General features: G+C 37.4%; 1 protein-coding gene across 21 annotated transcripts in view; it reads right to left on the bottom strand.

Annotated features, from left to right (window-relative positions):
- Positions 1–11805, bottom strand: part of INPP4B (inositol polyphosphate-4-phosphatase type II B) — a 380968-nt gene that overhangs the window by 73139 nt on the left and 296024 nt on the right. Inside the window, exon 24 of one of the 21 annotated variants that reach the window (XM_038135224.1) lies at positions 1327–4166. The exons of 17 other annotated variants lie outside the window; for them this stretch is intronic. In XM_038135224.1, coding sequence (XP_037991152.1) covers positions 4034–4166 — 133 coding nt within the window. In that variant the 3' untranslated portion in view covers positions 1327–4033. 3 more of the 21 variants (XM_038135238.1, XM_038135222.1, XM_038135223.1) reach the window with 3 other exon arrangements.

Below are 11805 nucleotides of genomic sequence, written 5' to 3'. Positions count from 1 at the left end.
CTACAGAAAAAAAGACCTGCCTGCCTAATGTCAGTCATAAACATGTATTATAAACAATAGATAATATAATGTAAGTCATAGACACATATTATAAGAATATTACAATCATTTCAGGGAAAAAATACTTTACATTCCTTTCCTTATGTTTTTAGGTATTTTAGACTAGCTCTCTCTATTTAGTCACTACTCTATTACAAAACCCCCATGTAAGTGTGTGATGCACTATACAAATATTGAAAGCTAAAAGCCCTTATTTCAGGATTCCTCAAGACAGATCCTGCTTTGATTTTTACAAATAATATAATCTGTAAGACAAGATTTGGCTTTAGATGCCAGATATATTTTTGAATTTTCATCTTCTAGCCCTTGAGAACTGCCCTCCTCTAAAAGTAGATTATATTATATCTTACAAAAGTTTTAAGAGAGCAGTTATGGAACAGTTTTTGCAAAGCCACCATCAAAATCACTATGCTTACCTTATCCCTCTGCAAAACAAACAATATAGTTTGCTTATAAAAATGAAGTTGTGTAGTTTTACTCATCTGAAATCCACAGTGAGCTACAAGATAATGTGCAAGACCCCAGGGATGATTTAACTCCTCTGTTAGACATTCAAACAACCCACAGGGCAGGAAGCAGCTGCTACAAAGAGTAAATGCATTCCATGTAACACAACCATCAACCTGCAGCAAACCCCTCTTTGTTTCTTCATAAATGGCAAACCAGAAAACCCACAAATTTTGAATTCATGGTCAGCTGACAGCACAGCCTTTGCCCACAGGGACCATAGTAGCCCCCAGCAGGCAGTGACCAAACAACAAAATATTTGGGCCTGTTTTGCTACTGAAGCAATGAGGCTTTTCCAGGAGACTTGGAGCACTTCAGCAGGTTTTACAAAGCTCTTCTGACCTACAAGAAGATGTTCCAATCCAAGTATTAGTGAGAAAAATTTCAGTGCTATTTAGCACAGAATTCAGCCAATTCTTCTGTAATGGCCCAAGCACAATGAAGCTTCACTGCAGCTGACTGATGTGTTTGTGGTTTTGTCTTAATTATCTTTAGCAAATAAGAGATTATTTAATTTCACAAGAACATACTGTGAGTGGCTGTTAAAACAAAAAGGACAGTACCCAGTGCCATTTTTTCTTTCTCCTCATCAAATCCATGGCTTCAACGTGAAAAACAACTTCAACACAAATATAACATGGTAGTGACAACAGCAATTTAGAGCCCGGGCAGTGTAGCAGGCACAGGCCCTGCAAACCTGCCTTGGCATTCAGAAGCCTAAGACAGGCAAAATGCTGAGTCATGATGACTGGACGTTAGGAGCCCCTCTCTCCTGCTCTCGGACCCTTGCTTATCTCTCTGTAAGGTCACTTTTCTTTAACCCTTACCATTGGACAATTCTCGATCCTCCCTTGCCCTATATAAACCCCTGTTTCTGCCCAGCTCATTAGAGTCACTGTTCCTGAGACCCTTCGAGACCCTTCGTGGAAGAGCTACAAAGAAGACCAATAGAGACATCTTCTCGGAACCTCACACAGCTTCTCTCCTCTCTTTTCCTGGTCTACCAAATGCCTGCTGCATGCCCCAGCCGAGCCTAGCAAGCCTAAGAGCTGAAATCACTAATGAGCTGAGAATCACTAAAGCTGAATATCACTAAAGGCTTGCTAAGGCGCAGGCTGGAGGCGCTGCTAGAGCTCGGGCGGACTAGCTCTTTTGAGAGCTGAGCTATGAGGCTTTAAAGTAGCTACCTGGGAACACCCCGTAACCCAGCCAGTGGCATTAGGGCAGGATTAAAATGCTGAGGCAAAATCTTGAAAGACTATTTTCCTGACAAGAAAATCTAGAAAATTTAGTATTTTTAACTTGACAGAATGCCAATGGGACTCAGATTAAAGAAGTCTAATTATCTATAGCACCCAGCAGAGAACACGATCTCCACGGAGATTTTTACAGATAGTTTCAGAATTACTGTGCAATGGTTGCCATTCTCTACTGCATACCTGGGGGTTATTTCAGAGATCCATAAGGAATTTATCACTATCTCTAAACTGCATATGTAGGGCTTTTTTAAACTAATAATGAACATGTATATAGTGAGGGCTAGTGCAGCAGCCTGACAGAAGAAAACATTACTTTTCTAGGAAGGATTATGCTCCATAAATCAACAAAAAAGTTTCACACAGATCAGCTACATTGTATTTAAAGACAAACACTAATTCATGCACATATCCAGCCACCCAATGAGTATTGTCCACTCCTACTGGTGCATGACAAGAAGAACTCAAGGCATTATATTCTTATCAGTCTGAGCTTATCCGCGATGCCTTGTCAGCTCTTCTGACATATACTGAAGTAATACATTCCAAGAAAAAGGAAGCAATTAATGACAGCACATTATATAATAGAAATACAAAACTAATGCACCAAAACACTACTTACATTATCTACTTTTCTTGGGGAAAAAAGTTCTAGTTAATTAATATATTGTATAGGTTAATTTCTGGCTCCACTGAAGTCAATGAGTATTAGAACAAGGATCTCTTTCTGATGTTTTCCTACAAACTCCAAAGCCTGATCTTGCAAATACACAAGATGGATTTAATTTTAGCCAAATGATAGATCAGTTCCATGGATCACCCAAATAGAATTTACTGAATCAGGCTCTTAAATTCTGTTATAGTGACAGATTTATACCCAGTAATGGGTATTAATGGATTAAAAAGAACAAATTAAAAGTCATGGTGTATAGAGATTTCTTTGACTTCCATAGAAGTGAGCAAACATTTACTTCTTTATCCATGGCAATTACAACTTCCTACAGATGCTCAAATTCCCAGGGTAGTTTCATTAGGATACATTTCTCATACTTCTGCTCAAGATATAAAACGAAGGCATTACATAATGGTCAGTAACCAGTGAATACTTGGGAATTTTAAATTGTATTTCTCTCTGGGAGGCAGAAGAAGGTAGTAAATAGACACAATCAGAAAACACAAATATTCTTTGCAAGGCAAATTCAGGACTAACACAAGCTGGCAGAGCATTAACATTCATTTTTAAAGCTGATACCTCTTCATCCTAGACTGTCTATCTGCAGCATTACAAATTTGATATAAATTAGCTGCAGTGGCTAACTAGTCCAAGTACAGCAGTTTACTCATAACATATTTTAGGCTTTCTAATAACATACATGTTTTCATAGTCTAAAGATACATTAACTCCTGTATATGCAATTTATTTTCCCTACCACTAAAGAAAATTTACTTTTAAGGGTTTACACTAAATAGGAGGTCAAATTCAGGTCATGTTACTTGTGGAACTAATCTCCCTGATTTCAGTGTGATTTATGTGAAAGTGAAATAAGTGGTATTTGGCTGGGGTACAGAAAACCAAGAGTGATACATCCAAATGAACCACAGGGAATCAGAATGGAATTACTGAAATTACAGTCTGCAATTACCCAAACATATTATGAAGTTACCATGCTTATGTAAAGAAGCTAATTTTAATCACCAAAATTATATTTAGCCCAGGTATTAACATTAGCGTCTTTCATAAACATTTCTGTGAAGGGTTTAATCATTAGCGATCAAGACCTCAATGCTCTGCTGATTACAGAAAACATCTTTTCCAGCAGTAAGAGATCCCTTAAATCAAATCTCAGGGTTTGGAGTCAGAATGCCACCTTCCAGATTACTAATCTCTGCTCCTACAGCAAATGCCATTTCTCTTTTTAATCTTCAATCAAATGACCCCAGAAACTAATTCCAGCTGGCTTATGAGTCATACTAAGCTTCAATTTCACAAAGATAAGTTGATATTTGATTTTCAGAATATCCAGTCCATTGCTTTTTTCATGGTATTTATTTCATAATGACTAACCAGATTATTTTCAATGTAAAATGATAAAACCTGATAAAAATAACATCTCCACTGGTTATACATTCCCAATTCATATGTCATGAACAGCAGTTGTTATATTCACTAATTAGCATGATATATTCTCCTGATTACACTTTTGTTAAACTTAGGTGTCAGCTTTTCCATATGTCCCCTCTGGAGGTCTGTAGTACTTTGGGAAAGCCATCAGCTGTATCATGTTGAATGCATACTTTCTGCATTTGACATTCTTCAGAACATTCTCTATGCGGCATCCTTCTCTAGTGAAAGGGGGAAAAATACAACTTCATGAAACACAGAATAAATAAATATGCTTTATTTGTTCATTGCAGAGTTTCAGCAACAGTTGAAGTAAAAATAACAAGGATTCAACTCTACATTTTTGTTTTCCATGAGTGATGATACATCTTACAGAATTAAATCCAAGGCCAGGCCCAGTACAGTTATTGCCCTCAGAAATAGGTGATAAGATTTTCCATCCCCCCAATATATCTGCACTTGCGGTTTAAAGTTCAGTAAAAAAAAAATTAAATACTTTAATGATATATTTTGTTCTAATTCCAGAAATATATTTGCCTTTTAAACATTTTCATACCTTTTTTTCAATTTGTTTGCTATATATGTGTGAGCATACATTGCCCTAAAATGCGCATTCTAGGAATAAGGAATTTTATTAAGTATGGCCCTAGAGATTTGTGAAGGAAAGTTTCATCTCTGCTTCATTTCCTGTATGTTCAGCTTTGCAATGAAAAAAAGATAGAATGGCTTTTCAAACAGCTCAATCCACCTCTCTGCTTCATAAAGGAAGGATGTTCGTTCACATACAGTACAAAACTCACAAGTGCCAAAGTGGTGCATCAAGACATAAACAGGACTTTGTTAAAAAGAATATGAAAGTGTCTTGAAAGCAAAAGCAACTAATGCAACAATTACAAACAGGCTAATTTCATTACAAAACAGAACTTATTATATTCTATTTACTCTATAGAAAAGGGTTAGTTGTAGCAAAGTAATAATAATTTATTAAACGAAAACAATCCCATCAGCTAGTAACAATGAAAAAACACAACAAAAGATAAGTCTCACAAACAATTGCTCTGCCATATTTGTCTAGGGGTTAGTTTGTGTTGTGCAAAATTTTTTTTTTTTTTTTTTGGTCAGACTATTTACTCTGGAAAGAGGGGTTCAAGCAATCAGGTTTCCACAACTTCTATACAGTGACAGCATTTTAAGTGGGCTGTCTTTGTGCTAATTACAGTGGAAAAGCTTTACCATGAACAGACAGAGCAAATCAATTCACTCAATGCATAGTATACTTCTCGGAGTTTAGGAAAAAAAGAATGAAAACACAGTACATTTCAGACATTGGAATCTTAAAGATGAATCCTTGGGGTCTGAGACTGTAGAAATATTACAACATGATTCCTTTTTACTAGAGTTAGTTTGTTGCTGTTTGTAGAAAAGAAAGGAACACAAAGGAAGTTTATTGATATTTGGCTAATAGCAAAGCAAGACTTAAAATAAGCCACACAACCAGCAAGTGTGAGCTGACAAGCAGCAAGGCGACAGGATAGAAGTGTCGAGAAGTTGGCTTGTTATCAGTTAGACAGCCTGTTTCGGGATCATCCGATTCATTCAGCGCTCCCTGGGTTTGTCTGCTGTTAAACAGGGGAAGTTAGGAACAGATAGAACAGCATTTAAGCAGCAAAGAAAGCCAACATGCAGGTATTTTGACAAAGTGAAAGTACATAGCCATTTTGATGAAATAGATTTATCTAAGTACTTCCAGTATAACTTTTGTGTTCTACAGCTGACATTGGAAGCATGATGACTGGGTGGCTACTAACATATTAATGCTGCTAGGTGCCTTGGAGCAGTATTCACAAGTGAACATTAAATAACTTCCACAATGAACTACACTATCACTAAAATGAACACACACACTGAACAGAAATGAAATAAGGAAGTTTAAAAAAAAAGTTAAGAAAGCAAAGAAAAAAAGATCATGAGTATGTCACAATGCAACACTGAACAAATAGTGTCTCCATGGTGTTCACAGGCTTTTCAGTCCTGCTTCAGTGTCTATTATGAAGTTTATTGGCAGAAATGAAAAGGCCACACACTAACAGCTATTCTAAAATAGTAATAAATGATGATAAATTGACTTCAAAAATTCATCAGTGCTGGTGATTCAAAGTCAATAGCCATTCTTTTTATTTAACGGCTTGCACTTACATTCCTGTAAGTAAATCACCTTCTATCTTTATCAGTCAACACAGGGAGGAGCTAATCTACTTACAATGAAGTTCTATTGAATCACTCTGAATTGTGTGGTCACTGTCCTACCAGAGCAACAGGGATACTTCCACTGCCAGGCTTTCCTTTTGTATTCTTGACAGATTCTCTATTAGTAGAATTACTCACACTTCAACCACACTTCTTCAATCCCTCTGAAGCTTACTTGCATACACTCGGGAGTCTTGTTTATAGACTTCCTTTGGGCAGCAAGGACTGGCAAGATGTTTTATTGTTCTATTTACTATGAATATCCTATGATGAAAAGATAACTTGCCATTTCTTTCTGTGGACTTGAGAATATCCAAATATATCAAGATGACAACACAGTGCCCTTTCAGAAGCACATGTCACAAGTATGCCCGTACTTTCAAGAAAAATGCTGGCAGACATTACCTTTACTGTCCCACAGCTCCATGTAAGATGAAAAGGATACTCTGAAGACAGCAGCAGCCACATCACCTTACAGAAAGCCTGCCTTTCTGACTTGTGTGTTAAAGAGCAATGTTGCATTTCTTAAGCTTGGATAGCAAGAGACGTGCAAGAACTGCATTTGCAGGTGGAACCCAAGGCAAAGGGGGTTGATCAAAACCTTTCCTTGCCCAATCTCTCTTTTGAAGAAGCCTTCCATAATAAGTTCTTAGTCTTATTCTTTGCTGTGAACATTCAATCTGTATGTTACATTAATAAAGGGATCAATATACACTATTTTAAATAGCAAAATAAAAGATAAAAATAATAAAATCCCTGCTATTTTCATCTAGGTCAAAGTAATTGCTGGTGGCAGTGTGTCTGCTGCTTTTGTTCTACAGATTTCAAGTGTCCATGGATAGAACTTGGGCAGAACTCAGATTTTACTGTAGACATTCTCTCAGAAACTATCAAGAAATTAAGCTGATTGCATGATTTATTTGCCTTGTCAACACTGAAATAAGTAATTCTGTGTTTCTCTATCAGGCTGCCCCAGTTAATGCCTCTGTCCTAGGGTCCACCCACAGAACTTCCTTCCTTTTCTGCTCACAGTGACATTACTATTTGTGATCAGTTGTGAGGACTAATTTATTGCTCCCAATCAATGTTGTCCTCCACTATGTATTTCTATATACTTTTAAGAAGCTGCTGCTTGCTGGTTTTCTTTTTTTTTTTTTTTCTTAATCTCTACAGCATCCCACAGGTTTGCCCCTTTGACTCTTTTGCACTGTCCCCTCACTCCCTTCCTACTCTTCAAGGTGAGCCTGCAGGTTTCAGCTTACTCCCATTATACCCACAATTCATGAGAACTCCAGCTCAACCCTCATAGTCCCATCTCTCCCTTCCCAGTCACAGAGTCCAGGTGATTTTTGTTTGCCCTGCATCTCTTCCATCACAGACATCATATGTGCTCCTACGGCTGAGTGGATGCAGAGACCAAACTTCTTTTTTTCTGGAGAAATCCATCTGGGCAGCAGTAAAGTTGAGCATTCAGTAAGTTTGCACAGCCGCTGCATGAATCAGATTGATTGTTTACATCAATCTGGAGAGCCTCGGCTTTACACACCAATGGTTTATTCCAAGCAGGCTGAGTCACACACTTGCCGGTTGTCCCTACAGGGATGAACCCTCCTGCTTCTGTGTTGTGCCTTGCTCTGTTGGACTCCACATCTCAACAGTGTGACTGACTTTCATCTACATTGCTACAAGTCCGATTAGCATCAGTGAGATTTATGCAGGTGTAATGATGAAAATACAGATAAAAGCCATTTGTTCTATTTTATTTTTCAATAGAAAAGCCTACAGTACATTTCTTCTTTGATATGCTGAAAAGAATTATCAGTGTCTTTTAACATAAAAAGTTCTATCTTCCCCCCAGGAAAACGACCGTGAACAGCTGATGCACAGGGACTTCTGTTCCACAAATTAGTCACATCATTCAATGCATGATTCAATAAGACATCCTCAAAATAGAGCAAGAGGATCCAACTCCATTATTAGTTTCCTAAGAACAAGCTAAGCAGAATAGCTAAATATGCTTTTAATTTAAGAGGAATATTTGATCAGGGTCAGATGCCTTGCTAGGGTCTGCCAATATTTTTCAATGCACTGCAGTGACAGTGCCTTCCAACACACCCTAAAGTGTCCTCTGCAGTGACTATTAAATAAAGCAAGGACATACACCCAGCTGTCAGCATCATAACATTGCTTCCCCTGGCTCATCCAACCCTGGAGAAGTTTTACTGCAAAAAGCAGGAATGCCACTAGTGCCCTATCAGCTGGATTTATTTGGCCTCTGACTGACAGCACAACCAGAACAGAGTGCTGAGAGTGCTACATGCTAAAGTGTGAAGATACAGCCATAGTTTCAGATGTTATCTCCATCACAAACTGTACTTTAACACCAAAAGGAAGGAAGAAGACTCACAAAATAACCAGCAAGTTTCTATTTCACAAATAATTTTAACAAAACTAGTGAAAGCTTCTAAGTTTGTAACATCTGGAGTCATGAACACCCCATTAACCTAACATACAATTTTTATTCATTTACTCTCAAATGGTTCATTTGAGACTTACAGCACAAAACAAACACATTGTAGCAGCCAAGGGTTCTGTAAGTTGACAATATAACCATTTCAGCCTGCCTTCTATCTCATTTGATGTTTTATCATCCTTAACTCCTATTAGGAGTTGCTGCATGCTTATCAAATGAGACAAAGGCAAAACAGCAGGTATTTTTTGTTCAAATTCAGATGATAAATTATTTGAATCTCAAATTAGTGAAGCAGAGATCATGAAAATGGTATGAGGAAAAAGCCTCTCAAGTCCTTACAGAGTCAAGCATACACATGAAGAAGGCACATTCTGGCTTTTGATTATCAGTCACACTGATGTCCCTGAGCAAGGTTTTTGCAGGAGATGATTTTCACATTTTGGGATGTATGCTTCTTTTTTAGAATTTTTCCAGGTACAGTTATTAGCGACACTGGAAATGCTGAACTGTTCTACATGATTTCTTAAGATAGCATAAATAGGCAGCTTTCTATCAACAGGTGTCCCATGTGCTAGTGGTGACTGCAGTCTGAATTCATGTTCTACTGCACTTGTACTTTATGGGAATTTTCTTTTTTTTTTGCAGACAGATTCAAGCAAGTGTTTTCTGGTCCTGCTTTTTTCTTGTTAAACTCCAGTGCTGACACAGAAAAATAGCAAAAGTAAGATGCTGCTCCAGAGTCCCATCTGATAATAGTAGAGACATTTCTTCAAATAGAAGGGATTGCTAACAGTTCTCAGTCTTACACAATTTTGATAACTTACCTATTCTTTTTTATTTCAAGACAGTCAAATTCAGAAGCAGCTTTCAAGAAGCAGCTTGTCTTAAGAAGTTTTTGGAATGAAAGCATCCTAATCTCTACATTATACATGTTACTGGGACTGACTGAAACACTTCAGAGAATAATCAACTGTATCAATGTACTGCACTACAGTTCAAGAAGGCAGCCTTAACTTATTCAACGAGAAAAGGTGGGATCCTTGTGAACATCTCCTAGCCATTACAAAGCTGCTGCACTATAACATCTAGAAGAATAAAACATGATTCAGAAGGAAATAAATAGGTCTCAGCCTAGTCCTGAAGGATTTCGGTATCAGAGCAGAACTCAGATAAAACATATAAAGGAATATTGGGAAACAAAATCTTATTTTGAAAGATAAAGTTGATGCAATAAACCTACAACAAATTTTAAGAACAAAAAAATGGTTCTGCATAGTTTGAAAATGGAAGATAAGGGAAGGGAACCAGCAGAGACATCTTCTGTATCAATGATCTTTACAATTATTCTTTTTCTGATACACATTTAATAACTTACAATTTTTTCCTTCAAATCTACATGGCACAAAATAAAGTAGAAGATGCTAGAAATTAATTTTTGCTACTTACATGATCCTATAATCTCAGCTCAAAACAACTAGAATTGCTGAAACTGATGAGCAGTCTTAGATCTAAGAATACTGAGGAATTCAGTTAGTGATTTAGACAGCTGCTATTTAAACATACACCAAAAAAACCAGACTGTTTTATCAAATCTGTTTTATCAAATTGTCACACTAAACCCCCTCCTCCTGTTTTACCTTTTGTGCTGCAACTTTTTCCCTACTCTTGATGCTTATGCTGGCATCCTCTATTTCCCTACTCCTTTCTCTCCTTCTTTAGTTATAACACGTGACTTTTCTAATGCATTATTTAGGAAATAAAAAGGAAAGCATATCATATACCATGAGGCTTGAGCACTGAGTTGGACCAAGCAGCAGATTCATGGTGCAGTCATGATGATAAGACACCTGGATCTTGAAAAACAGCTATAGTGAAATAACTGTGGGATTTGAGCTCAAAACTATTATGGAGTTTCAGTCTGTACACAGCTAAAAATTCAATTTTGAGGAGGTGGTCAGAGACAGCAAGCTACTGGAGGCTCTGTGGTGGACAGGGTACAGATTTTAAGCACTATTAGGAACAGGCCATAACAGTTCTGTACAGATTAGCAACTGTTCAGCAAGAGATTAATAAAGAAACCCTCTTACAGCAGTATTTAATAACAGGCAACGAGACACTTGGTCTTACAGTCACACAACCATATCCAGGAAAACCCTGTTGTCTAATGTGCTCACAGGGACAGAAAGGGATCCTTTGGAAGGAATGCTGAAGTCAAAATTCAATTTACACAGTTGCTCTTTTGCTTTGCTGTGTATGTGTTGTCCTTGAAGTCAAAATAATTATAAATGTGCAAATTTATGACCTATTTTATCAGCTTAGCTGTGTTTGGATTTCCCGGAGCAAGTGAAAGAGGCACACACTCTGCACTGCAGGCAACAAAATGGCACAAGTCACTCCAGCTTTGGCCTATGGAAACATCTCCCATATTGTTGGTTCACTACAGAGCAACACCCCTACTATTTGTCTATGTTTACTTTTAACATACAATTAACTCCGATGAACAGATGAAAAAAGGGTAGTTTCAAGCTTTATATCTAATATGCATAAAACATGCTACTGGATAATACACAACTCTAATGTTTTTCCCCCAACATTAAGTGTATCTATGTGGTAAAAAATACCATTGACATAATTATTATTGTGAAAATATAAGAAACATAAAGAAAAAAAATCCAGTTAGAATCACAATTTTTGTCACTGGTCCATTTAAGACACCTACATTAGCAGGTTAAATTCACCCTCAGCACCTGAACAGCAAAGCCAAGTTGACTTGCTGTCCTGTGTCCCTTAATCTGCCAAAATGGACAAGCAGATACTGCCACATGGGAACAGTACCTTGGGCATGCCAACTCCCAAACTGCCATGGAATCACTTGAGAGTACACTTAATCTGCCAAAACTGCATCAGGAGACATTTAAAAATTTCACTGTATAAAATGACTGAGATCATGTTCTAGAATCTATCCCCAGGGGTTTTCAATTTACAAGTGTGGCCAGAGGCTTCAAGTCCTGCAAAGTCATTGTGGTGATTGTGTGACAGATTAGCTTCAAAACTGAAAAGTGATGGGCTTGCAGAAGAGATTATTCTTTACCTATCAAGACAGCTGAGCAGTTTTTGAAACATGATTTTCACCTCTATTA

Source organism: Motacilla alba, chromosome 4 (assembly GCF_015832195.1).
Source record: "Motacilla alba alba isolate MOTALB_02 chromosome 4, Motacilla_alba_V1.0_pri, whole genome shotgun sequence".
Classification (NCBI taxonomy): domain Eukaryota; kingdom Metazoa; phylum Chordata; class Aves; order Passeriformes; family Motacillidae; genus Motacilla; species Motacilla alba.
Note: the sequence above shows the minus strand (reverse complement) of the source record. Positions and strands in the feature narration are given on the sequence as shown.